The sequence below is a fragment of the Tinamus guttatus genome, unplaced genomic scaffold (genome assembly GCF_059628265.1).
Source record: "Tinamus guttatus ecotype Peru unplaced genomic scaffold, ASM5962826v1 Tinamus_guttatus_pri_ptg000459l, whole genome shotgun sequence".
NCBI lineage: Eukaryota > Metazoa > Chordata > Aves > Tinamiformes > Tinamidae > Tinamus > Tinamus guttatus.
The window spans coordinates 3,962,613-3,984,022 of NW_028288993.1; the positions used below are offsets into that span (position 1 = coordinate 3,962,613).

The 21,410-nt window shown below is 48.3% G+C and overlaps 1 protein-coding gene across 3 annotated transcripts in view; it reads left to right on the plus strand.

Moving 5' to 3' along the window:
• HIC2 (HIC ZBTB transcriptional repressor 2) overlaps window positions 1-18,239 on the plus strand; it is a 67,614-nt gene extending 49,375 nt beyond the window's left edge. Inside the window, exons 2-4 of one of the 3 annotated variants that reach the window (XR_015913811.1) lie at window positions 10,317-10,460; window positions 11,835-11,966; window positions 14,453-14,493. Coding sequence is in view for 2 of the 3 variants with exons in the window: in XM_088532334.1 (XP_088388460.1) it covers window positions 16,341-18,053 (1,713 nt within the window). In the remaining variant the exon portion in view is untranslated. Of the gene's footprint in view, window positions 1-10,316; window positions 10,461-11,834; window positions 11,967-14,452; window positions 14,494-16,304 lie in introns of those variants that run through there. The other 2 variants (XM_088532334.1, XM_088532333.1) reach the window with 2 other exon arrangements.
• Window positions 18,240-21,410: the final 3,171 nt, after the last annotated feature.

Consider the following 21,410-nt stretch of genomic DNA (forward strand, 5'->3'; position numbering starts at 1 on the left):
TCTGTATGCTGCAGCTTTCCAGGGATTCCTGCTCTTGGTGGGGTTTTATGTCTTGTTAGTGTGGAAGAACTCCCAGCATCAGGGCCAAAACTTCTCCTATATCTGATACAAGGTTGTGTGAAAATAGTAGCAACTGGAGTGTCTTCCCCTCCCATCTTTATTTCAAATGAGTTTTGTTAATAAAACTCCAATATCCCAGTTGGTTCTAGAACTAATACTGACTGGTAGAGATGAGGAAGAGGCATCTTTTACGTTAGGATTTGGTTTTGGCAGTCGGGTATTGGGTGGTGGGAAGTATTGGTCCTTTCTTTAAAAGCTCTGATTCTTGAGTGGGGTGGACTTGCCTTGAGGAAAGACACTGGTTTCAGTCCAGTACAGCTGCACATGGGACAGACACAGGTATGTGAAGATGTCTTTGCTGAGGAAACCAACGTGCAAGGGAAGCATCTTGCTCATGCAGGTGTGGTGTTGCCAGGTCTGGACCGTCTCTGCATCCCTGCCTGTCACTGCACAGACGTGGCCTCACTGCCCTTGCGAGCACAAGTTGGGCTCTCTCCCAGCCCTGGTTCTCCCAGATCCAAACACAAAGCAAAGCTGTGTATTCTGCTTGGGGACTTTTTTGTTTGTTTGTTTAGTTTGGGGGGTTTCTTGTTCCTTTACTGCACCCTGCAAAATGCCCCTGCTGAGTTGTTTCCAAATACTGGCATCTCTAGGGAAGGGGTTATAAATTGCTAATTTAAAGCCTGCAACAGGATAATTAACTAACCAGTTTGATGTAAATGGCTTAATGGGGTTTTACTAGCCCCTTTGAACTTAAAGTAGCACTAAAAAGTAAACTGTAAATACCTTCAAGGAAAGTGCTGGCATGTTTGAATGTGGTACTGCTCGGTGGTAGGCAGCGAGCCTGTTTGACTTGCAGGAATCTCGTGGCCTGCGTGACAGCAAACACGTCGAGGGGGTGCGGGGACGAAGCCGTCACCCCTTTAGGAAGGCTCTGCAGCTACCTCGGTGTGCAGGGAGAGCACAACCCCTGCTAGAGCAGGCTCTCAAACCTGCCCTGCCTGCTCGGGGAAATTTAAATCAGAACCTCGGTTTAAATGCAACTGTAATGAATTTCATCGGGATTGAAGGGGGAAAAAAAAATCCCTGAGGGGGAGGCAGCCACTAGAGTCCACCCTAATTTTCCTCGAGCTGTATTTGCATTAAGGTCTTTCGGCAAGTCCAGGCAGAAACTCTTACAAGACTTTGCTTCGGAAGACCTTGTTAGGCACCGAGTCTGCTGCGACAACGTGCTGCGGCCCTGCAGCAGATTCCAGCTTCTGCTGCCCCTTGGGGTCTTTGGGGAGAGCCCTGAAACTTTTCTTTTTCTGGAGCTGTTACAAAATGCCAAGGGAGGGAGCCAACAAACATTAAGCATCCAGAATGAAAATCATTACAGAACAGAAGCATCCCGCACAGTTAGGCATTGATCCCACTTCTGGTGTGGCAAAGCAGGGTGCCAGTGAGGAGAATCTGGGGCCTGAAAGCAGCAGGGAGGAGTGTCCAGCTGCCCCTGGCTCCGTGGAGCAGGCGCTGCTCCTTGTCCGCAGCGCCGCTCTGCTCCGTCCCGTTCGCACGCGCGCGGCCCGCGCTCTTCTCGTTGCTCTCTTTCACCACCGTCTTCCCTCTGTTGCCAGCAGCTGACCTGCTTGGTGGAGGATGTTTTGGAGTTTGAGGCATGACGCTTAATTACCTGTGTGCTGGTGTGACCTCTGACACACGGGATTTGGTTTTACAGCCTGCTCTGCTGATGGTTGTCCCTGCTCTTTGCCTGGTACCACGAGGCTACACGTGAGGCTGGGTGAGAGCAGAGCAGTGCAGGAACAGGGCAAGGCTTCATGTTTTCAGTGCAGCTGCAAGGCCTCATCCTTTATATGAAATAATGCTTCTTCTCCACGAGCAGTGGAGCTGCTTTCAAAAAACAGAAAAGCGCTGAGGTCTGTCATGGAGGACAACAATACAGAAGTGCTATAGCTTATTTTAAATGTCTGACATAGGATTCGGTCCTGTACTGTAACTGCTCCTGTGTCTGTGGCCTGGTACGTGCAAAGATCAAGTCGCTTCAGCGTGTCCTTCGCAAGCAGAGGCAGTAACGTGGCCGTGTTCGCGCCCGCCTGCAGAAGCGGCTGAGCGCGGGCAGGAGCAGCGCGGCTCACGGGGTGGGTTGTGCAGCGGGGATGCGGGCGCAGGGATGCGGGGGCTGCGGGTGCTAATTCCACACTTTTACAAGCACTAACGTAGGTCACGTGTTTAAAAGATTAAAAATGCGGGTGCTGTTGGAGAGAGCCGCAAGCAGAGCTGCGTGCGCGGCCGTGCCGGTGGCTGGAGCCGCCCTCGCAGGGAGCCGGAGCACCTTAGCGTGCCAGCTCCGGCATCTTGGCATCGGCTGGGAAATGCTGCAAGGGCTCAATCTTAACCCTTCGTTCCCACACGCTGACTTGTATCCAAGGGGAACTTCTGTGAATGTTGCTGTTCTTCCCATGTAATTTCAGCTATTTCTTTCCTCCCCAGCCTCCCCCTTCATGTGGCAGGTTGAGTGCAGTGGCTTCCAGGCCTTTTATGCCAGATCTCTTGGATTCTGCTCTGCTCACGGGAGGAGGCAAACGGGCAGTTAGTTGCGTGCGCAGCGGGAGGACCAAGCCCCGGGGTGCGGGGCGGTGGGAGGCTTTTCTTTCTCTAAATTATTCCCCCTCAAAACTTTTCTCCAAATTTTTAGATTCCTCTGTCACTCCTTTAATATTATGATCCATTAAAAACAAATAAAAAGCCATTTTCAAACTTCCCAGGAAAATAAAAACTAAAGAAAAAAAAGTGAATTGCCATAATAAACTTTTTTTTTTTTTTTTTTTTTTCAAATTACCGATGGTCAGAGTTGGGGCTTCTCTCTGAAGTTCTGGTGTTCCTTATGCTAATCCCACCTCTCTTAATAACCATGTTTTGGCCTCTTATAATGGAAATTTTATATGAATAATAAGTAAACAAGAAAAAAAAACCAGCATGGGTAAGAATTTCTGCTGTGCCTTGGGTACATATATCCTATTGAAAGACCCAGGCGTGTCTGTCACTTTGGGACAGCGTATTTATTCGGCCTGGCTTGAGCTTTGTGCAGCTCCCAGTGACCTGGTCTCCTCCGAGGGGAAGGCAGTAATATTTTCAGGATGACAAGGCAGAATTTATTTTCTCAGCAATTTCACTGTTAGAAAAACTTTTTTTTTTTTTAAAAAAAAAAACCCACTCTCAGTCCCACCCCATACACCTTTCGCTTTGAAACCTACCCAACCTGACATCCTTATTTTTATTCATTGATTTGAGAATAACAGGGGAAAATGTGAGCAATAAACCCTGGCTCAGCCCCCTCAGTGGCTGCTGCTGGCAAAAGAGCCAGTTACCTGTAATGGGGCCTTCTTGATCTTTCCTCTTTTTTAGAAATACGAAAAATTCATCAGCATTTTCTTTTTCTAGATGTGGCGAATAATAGAAAGCTGGGTGAGAAACAGAACACACTGCAGACAAATTTTAGAGCGATCCCTTTGGGTTTGTTGAATTGCCTCCTGGCTGGAGAGTCCTTCTGCAACATGTCAAAGCCAACTTCTTCAAAGGGTGCAGTGGCCGTGGCAAAACACCCTGCCTGTTTGTGAGCAAACGTGCTCTACCGGGAACAGCTCTGCTTGGGCCGTGTGCGTGTGTGCAGGTGCGCTGCGTTACATCAAGCTGATGAATTACTAAATTTTAAAGATTGGTCTCTAGACCAGTCCCTGCTGCTTCCCCCTGTACAAGATGAAAAGCATTTTTATGTTATGGATCTTCTTATAAGACTGGAATTGCATGGAGTGTGTGTGTGTGTGTGTGTGTGTGTGTGTGTGTGTGCAATGACCGGTCTGGAAGGATTTGGGTCTTTAGGATTATTGTCAGGTGTCTCATGCTGAGGGTGCAGAAGGGGTGTGTGGAAAAGCCCTGTTAGCATCAGGGTGGCCTGTCTGCAATGTTGTGTATGGTGAGGAGGAGGCTGCCTGTGTTTGTCACGTGCATGTTCTTTGCAGTGGGTGACTGTTGGTTGTTTTAGGATTTGGGGAATTTCTTGCTAACTTTTATTTTTATTTTTTAAGAACTCTTTGAATAAGGCCTCTGCCAAGAAAGTGTCAGGAGAAGGGAATAGATGTCCTTAGATGGACTGACTCGATGCTAAACCTAGAGAAAGCTGGACTGAGGGAGCAGGCCGGAGCGGCGCCTCCCTCCAAGCTCCAGCATGGAGCTGCGCTGAAAGCAGCTCGTTACAGGTGTCTGGGGAGATACTTTGCCAAAGAGATGTTTTGGTCCAAATCCATCCTTCCTAACCACATTTCGTGCCCCCTCTGGGAGTCTCCTGGTGCTGTGTGTTAGCGGGCTCAGCTGGAAGTGGCGAGGCTGCAGGAATGTCCTCCTTGGCTCCTGCTGTCCACGGGGCAGTGGTGTTTGTTGTGGCTGCTGGAGGTAGTTGGTACACGCATCGCTCCCTGGGCCAGATCCGGATCCTGTTTATGTAGTTGCAAAACTGCTGAGTTGTTTCATCTGTGTAACGGAGGTTTCAGTCCCTCTGGCTGTTTTGTGTTTGCTGTTTTGGTTTTTGTTTTTCCTTCAACCGCTTTCCTTGCTGACAAGAGAAAGCTCTACGGGAAGTGATCCAGAAACCTTTTAAAATAGATTTTTTTCCTTTTTTTTTTTTTTTTAAACTCTTGCTCCAGTTTTCCCCCATGCCTCCGGATTCCCCGCGGAGAGCCCATGCCCATGCGGGCCGCGCGGCCACGTCTGCGTTCCCGGAGCCGGCTGGGCCGCAGGGACCCGGTCCACCTGCGTCTCCTACCAGTTTCAGTTCTGTCACAGCTGCACCCCCTGTGCCTGTTTCTCTGGTACCTCCTGTTTTTCCCCAAGTTTATCTTCTATAAATAGAATCTGCTCCAGCTTTTTATTCCTCCACACCCATCTTAGGAGAATAATTACTAAATGAGATGATTTTAATAGTGCTGAAAGGGGAGAACAATCCATTCTGCTATGCTCTTTGAGGCTTGTTTCTGACAGGAAATAAATGCACAAATTGCCTAGCAATTTCCTTAGGTGACAGCTGTGGAGCAAGCAGCTCTTGGAATACTTCAGCCTGAGTATTTAATCATTTGACAAACTATAAGTTCACTAACAAACAAAATTTTTCTGCTTGCTTCGGAGCCCACAGAATTGCCATGCAAATGTCTCAATCTAAGTATAAAGTCTAATATTTTCCTTAATTGCTTTATAGTGGTGGAAATAACTGTGGAGGCAGCATTCACCTGTCCAGAAACCAAAACCTTGCTCAGCCAGGCTGGTAGAGATGCTTTGGACGGTGCAGCCACCTGGTAGCATGTGATACAGGAGCCAGAAGTGCAACCACTTCAAGCATTCATAAACAACAACAAAAAATCTTAAAAAACAGATAAATGCAACCACGTAAGGATTTAGGTGATACTGTGCTTTTAAGCTACACCTGCAGCAGCTCAGAGCTTTATAAAGTATAAAACCAGACAAATGGAGCTCTCTGTAGGCTACGTGATGCAGTGGGGAGCAGTTGCTCAGGTATCAGGGTGCTCTGTAGGGATTAAGTGCCTAGAGATACAAATGCTGTGTGACGGAATCACCAGTGTCACAGAGGTACGTGCTGGCAAGCTAGACTGTATTTGGCGGAAGGATAAGAATCTCCTACAGCTTTTTTTAATTATCCTCATCACGATCACTCGATGATAAAATACTCATTTCTCCAGTGCAAATAGAAGCGTTGCGCGTTTCCCAGCTAACCTCCTAAAATAAGAACAGGTTGGCGCGTAAGCATAAACCAGGTTGGGACAACTAGTCTCATCCCACAGCGGAAGCACCCGGAGCACAGACCAAAATGGGAACGGTGGTATTTTCTCAGGTTTTACAGCCACATCTTTACTCTAGTTTGATAATTATTTATTACCACATATATTGTGCTTTGTAAACTTATGCAGTGCATTAGGAAGTAAGACACATTTCCTGTTTTGGAGATCTTGTGATCTCGTGAACTGATAAGGGATACAGATTATCCCTTGGCCGCACATAAATACTACTAGCAAAAGAGTATTATAGTGCCGGGTCCTTTCAAGCCTGTGGCTCTTTCTTTTTCTTAATAACAGTTTCCTCACCAAGTGCTGAAATAAGAATTTTGAGCCCTTCATCTGCCAAGCTTGAGCAGCGTGGACATTGTTTTGCTTGTAGTGAAAGCAAAAGCCAAGCAGAGATGTGGTGCAGTGCCGGCAGCTCTGCATGGGATTAATCCCCTGCTTTTGCTTTGCCTCCGAGACGGCAGACGCGGAGCTGGGTGATGGCAGCAGAGAGCCGGGCTGTGCAGCCGCTCTGTGCGTGCGCGTGGTTTAAATAAACAAACAATGGAGCAGCAACTCCACAAATTGTGAGTGGTGCTAATTTGTTATAGTGCTGTCTTGCCTTCTGGCAGTGTTGATTTAGGAGAGGCTGAGCAAACGGGAACCGTTGCGGGAAGCGCCGCTTCTCGCGCTGTGGGCTCTGTGCAACGTGCTCCTAGGGGTCCTGTCCTGAGGAGCTTCCAGATTACAGGGCAACACACAGGCAAGAGCTGCCAATCCCCTTCCCAAACCAAACTTGGGGCAGAGCCACCTCCTCCCTTGTCTTGCCCCTCCCCTTCCACTCTTTTTTTCTTTTCTCTCTCTCTTTTTTTTTTTTTTTTTATAAATAGGGACTTGGTTTAAGTCGTGATTCATGACAATAGCCTGTAATTTGTGTCTTTTGAGAACTGCCAAAAAATTCTTGACCTTGACAAGAATAGTATGTAGGGAAGGAAAGGAGGAAGATTCTTTTCTTTGGGCTGTAGTAAAGCTTGCAACATCCCCGACCTTGCTGGGCTGCCTCTCCCAGTGCGTCTGGCTGTGCAATCCCTGGCGCTCAGCAGCCTCCCGGCAGAGAAGGTCGACCAGCCGCAGCGGCAGCCCCGGAGCGTCGTCGTGCCGAGCTGCGGAATAACGATGGCAGGGTGGGAGCCTTGCTGAGGAGAGCTGCTCTGGGAAGCATGTTAAGAGTGATCTCCTTACGGTCTGCGAGTTGAGTTTAGGAAAGCTTGAAGCCTCAGGCGAAGGAGACAGGGGAATCAACGGCTGAAATGCTCAGCTTGGACGGGTTTGGAGCAACGCAGAGTTTGCAGGGCTTTATGGCTTCTGCCCTTACAAGTGTTAGTGCTTTCTGGCACCTTGCTGGCCAGCCTCAAAGCTGCAGAAACCCTTTTGCAGGGGTTACAAAGGACCAACTGTAGGAGGTTTGGGGGTTTGATTCTAAGGGATGTTTGACAGGAGAACAGCACAAGATCTTGATGCTGTCCGGACCAATTCTTAAACAGTGGTCTTCCCAAACAGCTTCATGGAAGCGCAGTGCACAGATCCTCTTCTGTTTGTGCCAGGGCTCCAAGGCCTTGTTTGCTCTAACAAACCCTGTAACTAAGGGGTCTGAATCGCCATAGCCAGTGGATTTAACAGGGCCAGCTGCCTGGCCTCCCTTCCTCCCCGTCCTGGAGATCCCCCTGCAGTGCAGGGACAGCGGAAAGCCCTGCGCGTTGGCTCCAGGGATGCAGTTCCCAGCCCAGGACCGGCTCGTGCGGGTCGCGAGTCCAAGGTCTCCCGCTCCGCTGCAGCGGGGAGGCTGCGGCGGGACCCTGCGGCCTGGGAAACACCCAGCGCTCCCTCTGCCAGGCCGTGGGCTCCTGCCCTCCGCGGTGCTCGCCTGGTGCATCCCCTACTATCCCGAAAGGCCGGTCCCACTGCCCGTAATTCACAGGTTTGCTAATTCTGCCTGACGCTCTCGGGGATTAGCCGGAAAGTAGCAATAATCATTTTGTCGAATCTGAAATCCTTGCTTTGCACAGGGAAAATTCTATATATCAAGTCTCAAAGGTAACTGGAAAACAAGAATTTTGCCTACCAAAGGGAACCAAAGTGGTGGATGGTAGATCGTATCCTTCCAGTGTGGGCTGCGCTGCTCCACTGAACGAGGTGAGTGTTTTAATGCAATAAGGAACCATTAGCTGAGCGTGGGCCGTGGGGCTGCCGGCGCCGCTCGTAACGCGGTATCGACAGTGGCTGCAGCTGGGCTTGCTCAGCTGTTGCAGGGCTGCAGAAGGGCCCAACATCTCTTGCCCCTCACTGGCTTCTGAGGCTCGCTTTGTCTTGTGCCATCCTGTGGCTCTGAGATCAGCTGTGCTCTGCAGATATGCAGAAATTTTAACTGCCTGGCTCTCCCTGACAAGATGCCGATGTTCATGCCTCTCCTTTTCTCCTCCCACCTACGGGCTTTGGGTAGTCCTGATCTCCCTCGTGTTGACAGTGGCGCTAAATGGATGCTATATGAGAGCGCTGCTCAGGAGTTGGCAGCAAGCTCCGTTTCTGACTGCAGTGTAAGGTTCCAGCATTAGGAAACACCTTCATTTTAAACAATTCTGTTAATCTCTGCCCTACGGGGAAATACAGCTGTGGAGAAGAGCTTCTTGCTTCACAGTAGCAAGAAGTAAATTGCTGTAATCTGAGTGGATATCTGCATTAGGGCTACTGTCTCAAAGCCAGTCCAAGAAACACCTCCCTGCCGCGCTCGGGCTGCGGATTGCGGGCGCGGGGAGGCCGCGGGCAAGCGCAGGCCGGGCTGGGCCGCCTGGCCGCTCTGAGCCCTACCGGGCCACGTGGAGACGGGCAGCTCCAGCGCGCGGAGGCTCCGGCCCCTCTCGCGGTTCACGTGCGGGGTGGCCTGTTCGTGCTGGCAGTGGTCTGCTCAAACTGGTTCAGCAGATGCTTTTGGCTCAGCACAGCCCAGGTCAGTAAACAAACAGTTGCTTATATTTCATTTCTGTATTGTATTGACAAGTTTTAAAAATCTTCAGCTTGAGCAGTCAAAACAGGCCAATCTGAATCAAAAGACCTGTTAGTTCAGCATGAAAGGGATTTAGTTACAGAACTGGGGGGAAACGATGCAGATGGGAATCATGGAGACTCTATTCTGGGCCTGAGCCCAGCAGACGTCTGGGAAGAATGAGCAGCTTTCTCCTTATGTTCAGTGTCCTTTACACGATGGCACTTTCTGTGTGCCAGGCCGGTGCACCCCTATGTTTTCACTCTCATCCAAGTAGATTCATTATTTCAAGTCTCTTTGTTGGCCTTTTATTGTGGAAGGTTGAAATTACAATCCCAATTCCTCTAACTTTTTAAATGCTTGTGAGACCTGTAGCTCCAGCAGCACAGCTGGAAATGCAACTGTCAGTGTGACAAGAGCTCCACAAAAGCCACACTTTGCCACGAGTGTCTAAAAACCTATTTTAAAACCCTGCAAAGCTGCCGGATTCCTTTCCTGTTTGCTCTGTTGTTGCTATTTCTGCTCCACGGGAGCAGCAGCAGCGCGTGTAGAGAGGGAGCTGTGCTGAGCACCCACCCTGGGACGCTGCCCCTCGGTAACGCGGCCTCGGTTGATTGCAGGGGCTCCCGGGGAAGGAGGATACTCACTGCAGAGGACACCTCCAGTTAGACGAGCTGTGTGTATCTGGGGGATGTGCGTTTCCTTGGCTTGGAAAGAATGTTGTTACTTTTTCCTTTGGATAAGGAAGAGTGGAATTAAGGTGCAGAAACATTCCCGCTGTAATTCACTGTGAATCAACTTATCTCTGGTCCCTAAGAACACGAAGACCTAAGTGTTATCAGTGAAACATCATTATCAATAGGAGTACTTCTTTTACCTCAGCAGCTGTAACAAAAGGCAAAGAACCCTGCCTTGCTCAATGCCATGACATTGCTAGAAAAGCAGGATTTCAAAGGCTTGGGAAGCGGGACAGGGAAATGGAGACAACGCAGTGGATCTGTAGCGGGTTTAAAATGTTCCTGCCATTGCCTGTACTGTGTGGGGAACAAGACCATGAAGCTCTGACATGAGACTTCTTGTTGCAGAAATATTTCTAACTGGTGGTATTTAGTTGACTGAACTGCTGGGCAGAAGGAAGCTGGTGCAGAAGCTGTGGGAGCTGCTGCTCTTGTGCCTGCGTGGCCGGGTCCCTCTGAAGCTCGGTGCCTTTGGAGCCCTGAATGGAGAGGGGCAGAAACTTTGAGACCTTCCCCTCTGTGTCCATTGCAGTCCAGTCCGGGGTGATGGGTGGAGGGGAGGTTGTTCTAGTAGTTACATTTTTAAGGCAGGTGACCGTTTTAAAATGTACGTTTCAATTTTGATTGCAGTTTTTTAATTGCATTTAACAGCGTCCCTGCTGGTTCTCCATTCTGCATCCGTGCAGCCACGTTCTATTGATGGCCTGTTGTGATTTCAATGGAACATCATGGGATGTACCTGGCACGTCGGGCAGCACTGGATGGAGGTGCCTTTAGCCCAATGTACCTGGCATGGTAAGCGGCAACCAAGCGGTTAATCTGCATTCTACTGCTCGTAGTCTCAGCTTGTATAGCAAGGTGTCCTGCTTCGCTGCAGCCTTGTCCTGACTAGAAATCACTTTGCTCTCCTGATGTTAGTGCTTTTGTGCACACAGAGCCCCTGTCCTCTTCACCTGTGGAGACTGCTTCCCTGGGCAATCAGCCATGGAGCAGGGGTGGCACTAGCCATGTCACACTGTTATTCTAGAGCAGCAGAAAGGAAGGGCTGGGGGCATCATGTCATCCTTTTTCTCTCTTCCTCCTTGGGCCAGGAGCTGGTAGCGCTTGAGCATGTTGCCCATGTCCTTAATATCCAAACGTTGCCGCACAAAGGTACCAAGCAGGTGCTTGTGTCCATGAGCAAAGCTCTAATGTTTCCGTGGGGGTCCTGCAGGGCCGCTTCAGGGAGCGGGGAGGGCAGTTCTGCCTGGCGCTAACCGCGATGTCACAGACTCAGGGAGGGCTGCTCTTCGCTTGCTGCTGCAATGTCCTCTCTGAGAATGTCCTCCTTGCTCCAACCGCAGCTGCAGCTGCGCGTCCTGCCCTGCCCTGCATGCTGCTTTCTCTCCCTTCCCCTGCTCTGCACTCGCTAACTCGACATGTTGCTCTGACCTCTCTTGAAGCAGGAGATACTCCCGTGTGACAAACGGGTGCTGCGGCCTGTTTTGTGCTTGAGCCCCCGCCAGCTGTGGCTGCCCCGCTGCCAGCGATGCAACGTGCATGTTCCCGCTTCTGCTCCGGAGCTCTGCGCTCTGCCTGCGCCCAGGAGCTGGGGACAGGGAAGCATTTGGGCTAACACAGGCTCTGCATTTCTAGGGCTGCCTCTGCTGCGCTGCAGTGTGAACATGTTTACAAGGCACGGGCTAATGACCCGCCAGCTCAGCTCCCGGGGGAAGGTTAGGGCCATGAAAGCCCAGCTCACTGCTACCTGGGGAGAGCTTGTGCGGGGCTGTGTAGAGAGGAAGGCCAGGTGAGCCGTGAGCAGGAGGAAAGCTCTCATCCACCGGGGGCTTCAAAGGTAGATCAGCGGGAAGCGAGGAAGTGATCCGTCTGTTTCACACAGATCTGGCAGCAGCTGGACACGTGCTTTTTACATCCAAAGTTGGAGAAACACTGTAAATTGGTGGGAGAGAGCAACATAGGAGTCAACTGATTTTGTTTTGCCTTGATCTTCTCTATGCTCACTGCTGCAGTGTCTGCTCAGAGCAGCAGCACTGCTTGGGAAGGTGGAGAAATAATTAAAAGGCCCCTGTATTTCATGGGTATATTATAACATGCACAGTAGGCTAATGCTTTAATGGCATCTAATTTGCTATCACCTCTAATCTGTTTGTTGGTTTTTATCTGCAGTACTGTTAGGCACTATTCAGGTGCTCGCTGTCTAGCCTTCTCATCCATCCACAAATCCTCTACGTGAAATGAGTGATTCCTTAGATCTGTTTTTGATTGATTCTTTGCTTCACTGGTGTTGCTTCTTAAAAGGTAAACTATGTTCATATGCTGCAATCTATAACTCACAGGTGGAATCAAATAGCATCTCCTGCCAGAGGTTGCTAAGATAACACATTTAGCATTTATTGTACAATTAATTTTAGGAAGAGATTTAGCAGTATTACAGAGAATCAAATCTGCAGTGAACACATAGATTTATACTTTAAGGGGGTGAAGGGACTCTCTTCTCCTGTACCTGGGCAGTCTAATTTTCAGTGACTTTCAGAGTCTTTGTGGAAACGGAGAGCAAATGAAGCATTTTCCTGCTTTGTAGAAAAAGCAGCAAAGCTCCTGCAGTGTTGCTGTGTTCTGCAATCTTCATGCCCGTTGGATCCCCGTGCAGCCCCGGCTGGCTCTGAGCCACTGATTAGTAACTCAGTTACCCAGTTCCTTGGGCAATATTGCTTATGAAGACACTATCAGCTCTTCGCTTGCGTAGCTTTGATGTGTGGCATCCGCTTGCAGCATTACTGTGTTCTGTGATTTGTGCCCTGTATTTTTCGCATCTCTGCATGTGCTGTGTCTGTGCCTTGGAGCCGGTGGAGGAGGGAGAGCCTTCGTCCTGCTTCTTTCCTCACCTGCACAGGAATCCCTGACCAGGCTCATTGCTCTGAAAACTAAATGTCCCAAGTGACTAGGAAGCAACTCCAAGTAGAACAGGAACCAGAGCTGTTTGCCAGAGCCTTCTCTGGTCCTGTTTTGCAGCCAAGAAAATGTGAAATTTTGCTTACCAAATTCAATAATAAAAGATTGTGGCCCCAGTGAGACATTTACATTTTCCTGAGGTTTTGTTTTTGTTTTGCTTAATAGAAATGTATCCAACTCTTCTGAGCTAGGACTCCTTTGAACTGGGAATATGTTTTTCTATCTTCTTCCAGAAAGTAGAAAAGGATGGCTTCTTAAAAACAATACCAAAACAAGAAATATAAATCACTGAATTCTGAGGAGCAGGGTGGGGTGATGGTGGTTCTTCTTGTCCAGATGTTCAGGGTTTGTTAAAAGCCTGTCCCTGCAGAGAGGCCTTTTTAAGGATGGCTGTACCTGCTGTTTGCTTAAGATCTGCTATTTTTTATACTGTACTTTATCTCAGTTATCTTTGGGCCCATGTTTTCGACCAGAAGTGAGATCTTGGGAATGCTACAATGTCTGCTTCTCTTTTGCAAAAAAGGTTTCTAACACTTCCCTCTTATCCCATCCCTAAGACAGATCATGGCTAAAGAAGGGGGTAGAATTGGCCAGCTCCAGATAAACATCTGGAAGGGATTTATTTGTGTTCAGGACTGCACACGATCCACAAGCCAGGTCGATGCTATAAAGTTGTTGCCAGCAGAGGTACATCAGTCAAAGGTGTTTTCTGACCCACGGGGCTGTCCTGCTAGAAGCCCCCAGTGGGGATTTCCTGGCAATCTTTTAAACTTGGAGTTTTAATGTTGGCAAAAGCTTTTGCTGCCTTGTTCCATTCCATGAATTTTATTGGGGCTGCTAAATCCACGTTAGACTTCAGCCCTGAGAGCTCTTCAAATTATTACTATGTTGTAGTGCTTAAACCTGACCACTGCTTTTAAAATCTACAGAGGGTAGTAACCTACCTCATACTTTTGTCCTTGTGAACATGAATACTTTTGTAAGATTTGACATGTGGGATAAATAGAGGCAATTTAAACAGCTTGTACTATGCTAATTTTTCAGTTGGAGAACATAGGAAGGCTTAATCTTCCTCATGAAGGTCAGTAAATAGCAGAAGTATAATTCTACCCCTGCTCCCAGGGCTTTCCCCTGCAGGCTCACTACCTTATTTTGTTATCATTTAATGCAGAAAGAAAAACTAGAAGTAAAAATCGAAGTATATTTCCCCCTAGTAACTTCAGCAATCCTGTAGTGCAGAAAAGGCTTAGACAAATGTCCATAAAGGGTTTTCTAGACCTCTGCTTCAAGTGCCACAGGAATGGGGAGTAAGTTTGCTTTTAATTCGCTAACGCACATTTTTTGTTAGTCTACACAGGCACAAAATATTATTGGCCGCTGTTTTCCTTCTTGCATTTCTCCTTTATGGAATGATTAAAAATCATATTGAGGGATTTTGTTTCATAGATTCATGTAGAGGAAATATTATATCTGTAGTGAAAACAGTGTAGCAGCAGGCTGACTCTGGCTCATCTTGAGCAGTATGCATTATATACAGAGACACCCTCTTATGTTGCAAGTGGTGTTTTTGTCCTTCCCTATCAATGTATCTCTGTGACCCAGAAGTAAGTCCTTTTACTGGCCTCGTTAGATAAAAGTGGGTATTTGGTGCCTCTGTGCTGTTGCTTCTTCCTCTTAATCAGCAGTTTTGGAAGCAAGCCACTAAAACCAGACACGTTGCCTGCGTGCTGCAACTCTGATGTAACTAATTACAGCAAAACTTGTTTTTAAAGTGCTCAGCACTGTTTGGTGGTGGTAATCCCTGTCACTGTCACGTTTTTGTGATGCTGCAGGGTGAGTTTCTATGACAGAAACACTGCACAGGGAGGAAAAAAAGTAAGTGGCCAACGTCATGGCAAGCCTGGGTCTCACTCTTTGCCACCTTCCTAAGAGCGAGGCGCACTGGGCCCGAAGCGGGTGCGCGTGGGCCGTAGGGCCGAACCCCCATCTCCTGTGGCTCCTGCGCACTGCTCAGACCCTGCAGAACAAAAGCAGAGCAGCCGTTCAGCTGGGGTCAAGGTCACAAGCTCTGAGCGGGCGCAGCCTGGATTAGATGCTGCTGCGCTGAACGGGGGCCCCGAAACGCTGCCCGGTGCCCGAGGGAGGCCCAGGCCACCCAGGCGGGCGCTGCCGCGGGGTGTCCCGCGCGCGGGGACGGCGCTGGCCGGAAGCACCAGCCAGCAGAGCTGCAGGAAAAGTCGCATTCCTTTATTTTTGGTAGGTTTTTTTCATGTAAAGCCAAGCCTTTTCATTGTGCAGAGATGGACAATGTAAATTTACCATCTTTTTTCCCAAATTAAATCCTCCTATTTATCATCAGTTGGTGAGAATGAGGTTTGGGGGAGGATTTTTTAGCCTTTATATTGAAAATATCACTCAGTATTTCTTTCTCTTGAGTACACAGACTTGACCCAGAGGGAAGATAATGCAGTCTAATGCTGCATCATTTGAAATCTGGTTGTGGTAATGGGGCTCACAAGCAATAAAAACATTAACTATTAATTAGCCTACTGATTTCAGGAGAAAATTTAATCTCTTTATTTCTGTGGAAGTACGGCCTGCTCTTTCAACAGTTTGAATAAGTTTGAATAGCAAGATGAACTGGAAGAGAGAAGGGAAAGGCTAAAGATGCTTGTTGTGTGCTTGGTATTTAATTCCTGTATTTGAACCTCAGAAGCCATTTAAAATTAACTATAAAGAAATAACTTAGATAACTGCCTATTACAAATAGTAATTGCCACTTTCAAACAAAGACTTCAGCAACAGAAGTCAAAAAATTGATCTCGGTTTCCTAATGAAGCCTCAACTCTAAATTCAAAATCTTATGAACAGTAGCATCTACCAAATCCGACATTACAATTGGTTCTGACAGTCCTCAGAAAAGGTCCATACTACTTGGAAAGCCGACATAAATATCTAACGAGCTCAGCACCCCAAATTGCAGCCAGTTCAGGGTTGATTCCAGTCCTTACTGGCAATGGTTTGTGATGGGGACTTTGCCAGGGGGCTGCTTTTTAAAGCTGCCACTTTTTACTCTTAAGGAGATTTTCCATTCACACCTCAGTGTCATTAATTCCACCTTCAATAGATTTAGTTGTTACATGTCATTTTCTTAGCCCCTGAGTATTTAGGTGTTGTTAAGAGTTCAAATATAAGAGCCAAGAAGCAAACTACAAGTTAAAGCAGGGAAGCTGCTGCTTATGTTAATTATTTTACATGCTCAGATATGCAGATTGCAGTAAAATAGGTGCTTTTTCTTTCCTTCTTTCTCCTCATCTTTGCTTCTGATTTATTTCAGGGAAGAGGAACCTTCCCCTATACCTAAGTATTGTTTTCTGCTGACATCTTTTGACTGATAATTCCAGGCAAACATGATTCCTTTTGTTTAATAAATAAATAAATAGAGAGAAAAAGCTATTTACAAATCAGATTTTTAACAACCTGAAATTTTAGCCCAAGAAATAAATTTTACCAGTTCTCCTGGTATTCCAAGCAGGATCACAACTTTCAGACCTGGAGGTGCCCAGAGCTCTTTAGTCAGTGTCAATCCTAACGCTAGATCACATCATATTAAGCTAGTCTATTAAGCATAGACCTGTTCAAGTGCAAACAGCAGTTCATACCTCTCATTCTCCTGTCTCACAGGTGGTAAAGTGAAGGTGAAAGGAAGAGAAGGTGGAGATGGAACTGCCAAATCATGCCAAACAACTGCTACTGCAGCTGAACCAGCAACGAGCCAAAGGTTTCCTCTGTGACGTGATCATTGTGGTAGAAAATGCCCTATTTCGTGCCCATAAGAACATCCTGGCAGCCAGCAGCATGTATTTCAAATCCCTCGTCCTGCATGACAACCTGATTAACTTAGATACGGACATGGTGAACCCCACCGTGTTCCGGCAGATTTTGGACTTTATTTATACTGGTAAGCTCTTAACGACTGACCAGCCCGGTGAACAGAACTTCAATGCTCTCCTCACCGCAGCAAGCTACCTCCAACTGCACGACCTGGCAGCTCTCTGCAGAAAGAAGCTCAAGCGGAACGGCAAGTCCTTTGCCGGCAAGGCCGGTGGCCTTGGTGTTGGGAGAGCTGCCAGGAGTCAGAGACTTTCCACTGCTTCGGTCATCCAAGCTCGCTATTCAGGGTCAACCGAAGGGTTGAAGGGCTCGCACTCGAAGGAGCTGTCAAAGGGAAAGCTCTCCGATGATGAGGTCTTCATCAGCAGCTCCAACCAAGAGAACTGTCACTCCTTAAGCAGGGGAGCCGCTAAGAACGGCGGTGGGGGCGGCAGTGCAAACGGAAGCACCGGCGACCAGGAGTTAGGCCTCGACCTGTCCAAAAAAAGCCCGTCGCTCCCCGTTGCAGCCTCCCACGATGACACGCAGCACAGCGAAAGCCAGCACGGCTCTCCCCAATCTGCCTCAGCCCCCGCAGCCAACAGTGCCTCATCGTTCGACGAGTCCGGCGTCGGAGCCGCTCACAGCATGGCGGACAGCAGCGACCCCATGGAGATGGATCTGAGCGAAGAGTGTCACCACTCGCTGGCGGAGGGCAACCAGCGCAAGGGCCTCCGGCACTCGTCCCGCAAGAAGGAGTGGATCAGGAAAGACAACGCCTTCGACCGCAAGGAAGGGAGTAAAGACAGAGACGAGGGCGAAGGGCTGCCCAATGGCATCCTGCTGGGACCCTTGGCCAAGTCGGTGGAGCGGAGCCTGGCCGGGGCCTACGGCGCAGACCTACCGTACCCGTGCAAGGAGGAGGTGGAAAACGGTAAGGAGAACAGCGACGACAGCGGCCAGAGCGAGAGCGAGAGCGGCGGACACACCAGTGCCAACTACGTCTACCGGCAGGAGGGGTTTGAGCCTGTGCCCTACGGTGACAACCTGTATGTCTGTATCCCCTGTGGCAAAGGCTTCCCCAGCTCCGAGCAGCTCAACGCCCACGTGGAGACGCACACCGAGGAAGACCTTTACATTAAGGAGGAAGGCACATACGGCGGCAAGGATGAAGCTGAGGATTTGTCCAACCCCAACCAGCCCTACGCTGCGGAGTCCCGGCCCTTCAAGTGTTCCGTGTGTGAGAAAAGCTACAAGGATCCGGCCACGCTGCGGCAGCACGAGAAGACTCACTGGCTGACGCGGCCCTTCCCGTGCAACATCTGCGGCAAGATGTTCACGCAGCGGGGCACCATGACACGCCACATGCGCAGCCACTTAGGGCTGAAGCCCTTTGCTTGCGAGGAATGCGGGATGCGCTTTACCCGGCAGTACCGACTGACAGAGCATATGCGGGTCCACTCAGGAGAAAAACCTTACGAATGTCAACTGTGTGGTGGGAAATTCACCCAGCAGCGCAATCTGATCAGCCACCTGCGAATGCATACCTCTCCCACATAAGCCAAAGACTCCAGAATGAGCTTCGAGCCCATCCGCAGTGATTTACCTTTCTGTAGACTTGCTGCTTAAAAAAAAAAAAAAAAGAAAAAAAGGAAAAAAACAAAAAACGAAAAAAAAACAAAAAGGGGGCAACTCCCCAACTTCTGTTCAGTCATGGGAGGCCTAAACAAATGTAGCTTTAACATTAAGATTTTTTTTTCCCTTTTTTTTTTTTAAAAAAAAAAGAAAGGTCCACAGCCAAGCTGATGCATTTTGCCAACTCTTCCTCCAAACCTTGGTGATCTGGCAAGAAATGCCGTTTCTTTTTGTGCATGTTGACTTCATTTTGATTATTTGGAGCAGGAAGGGGGACCACGTGGAACACTTGATTTCACTGGCTGCCCCTTCCCTAGCTCTTCCGCGTTACTACCACGCTGCCGATGTCCTCGTTAAAGCCAGACTCGGCAGAGGTATTTCTTGCCACGAGGAAGAACGTGAAGGTCCAGCTGCTTTTCGGCGGCCCGAGCAGCTCCGAGGCCCCATGGCGCCGCGCTGCCGAGTGCGGAAGCTGTCTGTGGACCCGTGCGCCGCGCTGGCAGCCCCCGCTGCCGAGGGGAGGCCCTGGCACTGGGGGACGCTCCCACGTGCCGGGCGGGCGATGCCGGCAGCAGCGTCCCCAGCCCCGCTCCCCGGAGCGTTTCAGCAACGGCAACGCTTCCCTCGGCATCCCTCCTCCTCCTCGTGGTTTTGGTCTTTCTCCTAGGCACAGGTAGCCACGTGCCACCTTTTCCCGCAAAACACGCAAACCTCTTCTGCCTTACCCATGACTGAACAGGGACTGGATGCCCTCAGAATTTCTTTCAGTGAGCAGGGGGTCGTCTTTACTTTTCTAGTAGTTTCGTATGAATATTCTTTGCTTAGAGGTACTTGTTTTATTAAAGGAGAAACCATTGTAACGTTTATGTGAATGTTTGAACTGGAAGGTCTGAGGTTAATTCTAGGGTGGGTGGGCAGGGAGGGGGTTTGATGTAGGCTGGACTTGCTACAAGTTCCTTAGGTACTTTTTTATTATTTTTTATTTTATTTTTTGTGTGTGTGTATGTTTTTAGCTTTCCTCCCTCACTAAAGAGCGAGTCTGTGTGGACAGACTTGTTACCTTTGCTACCTCTTGAATTCATGAGAACAATAAGATGGTTAGTGAAAGATTAGGCTTTTTGTTTTTTTCTTATTGTAAGTAATTAAATGTATAAAAGTAGAAGCTAAATTAAGGGATTTTTACCACCCTGTCCTTCCATCAAAAGTCAGCTAGAAAAGTGTTAAAGCAAAGCTCAGCCAAAGACAAGGCAAAAAAAACGTGGAGCCAGAGGCTGTGCTGGCAGCTTGGACTGGCTCGCACGGCAGTCGCTTGGGTTTTTGTAGTCACTTTCAGATTAAAAAAAAAAAAAAGAAAAGAAAAAAGAAAAAAAAAAGAAAGAAAACTTCTCTGAGCTTTTTGGGCCCTTTCCAGCTTTGTTTATTGAATCTGGATACTATGGGGAGGGGAAAATGTCTCCCTCATCTTCCACTCCCCCAGCACATCTGGGTCAGTGTGTAAACACCTGGCAGGACAGAGGGTGAGGGCATAGCAGCCTATAATTTACTAGAATCCAGAGTGCAATAAGGTGGGGGAGAGGAGGAAAAGCAAACCAAAGTGTTTCATATCCTCCCTTTTAGACAGTTTAACACACGCACACAAAAAGTAAGAAAAATGAAAAGAAAAAGAAACAAAATGTTCTTGCAACATCTGCATAAGACATCACAGCCAACAGCTGCTATTGGTTTAGGAGAGAAGACAGAGAACTTAGCCCACCGCTTCTTGGCCCCCTTGACTTTGTTGGCGTGACCTTGTGGAAAGCTATGGCTTATTTCAAGCCTCCTGTGACTGTGGTGGTAAAAATTCACAGCCAGTAGAATCATCCCTTCTGAACTGAATAAGGTTTACACTTGTGGGTTTTTTTGTGTTTTTTTTCCTTTGTTGTTTTTTTTTCTGCTCAAAACCAGTACAGTCTCTATGCGTAGGGTTTATCAAACCTCACGTATTGTCCTTTTTTTTTTAAAAAAAAACTTTTTTTAATGTTTTGACCAAAAAAGAAAAAAACAAAAAAACTGAGCATGTTTGACTAAAACAAAGAAATATAAGCTTCATTTTCTACTTTTTGTTTTTGTTTTTTTTTTGTTGTTTGTTTTTGTTAAGGTAGACTAGTCCATAAGAAGTTTTTGGGTCAATTGAATGAACTGAGGAAACTGGAATCCAGGCTCCAAGCAATAGACGCCCCCGGCCTGGCCTGGGCCTGGTGTCACGTTACAGGGAACAGCTCCCGCTCCGGCCGCTCCCGCTTGTGCCATTGTCCGGCCGCTCCGGGCGCTGGGCAGCGCAGAGGGGAGCGGGGCCTCCTTATGAATTCTTGTTTTCTAATCGTGCTGAGATGCGCTGTTTTCTTTTGGGGGGTTAGGTGGGGTTTTAGTGTCTTTAGCACTTGCACATTTTGATATATATTGGATTTTTCTCCCCGTGGCTCCTTGCTAAAGCCCCCCTGAGTGTCATCTCGGGGGGCAGGACGGGGAGGGCCTTGCAGCGGGGCCCAGGGGCGGCCGGGCCAGATGAGTTCCTAGGCACTTTCACCCTGCGCCCGCTTGGACCTTTCCCTGCAGCAAGTGCCCGAGTCCAGATTTTCAAAACGATTTTTAGCCCCCCACTTACCCAGGGGTGTTCTGCCCTGCCCGGGCCCGTGGGCAGCTCGTTGAGGCGCCCACGGGCCCGGGCAGGACAGAACCCCTTTGGACACCCAGCTCAAGCTGCGACTGACTGAGCCACGATGCGGAGCAGCGCGTTGGGCTGCTCGTCGCTCCCCTGCGTTTTAATTCGATTTTTCACAAGCGTTCACATGGGTGATAGATCCTCTCCTTCCACCCCCAGGCCCCTCTTCGTTTGTTTCTTATGCCTTGAAAATCATTTTGAAGTTTCAGGACCCAATGCTACTTTTTAATTTTAATTTTTTTTTTAGGAACGTTTATTTTTTATTTTTCCCCCTTCCCCCAGCACTTAAACAATACGACATAAAGTCTGTGTACAGCAAGAGTATTGTACAAAAGGAAATTTTGTTCTTTTTTCAAGTAGCTGTGTAAAGTTGTGTTCCATAGATTGAATATAAACAACATTTTCCAAATTGTGACAGTAATAATGAATAATAATACTCAAAACTTCAGGGACTGTTTAAGGCCTGCTTGGGGCCTAAACACTCAACTGCATTTGTACGACATAGTATTGTATCAAACATTTTTCTGTATTTTAATGAGAAAGCAAAACACTAGTTTCATATTTAAGATTTTAAGAGTTTT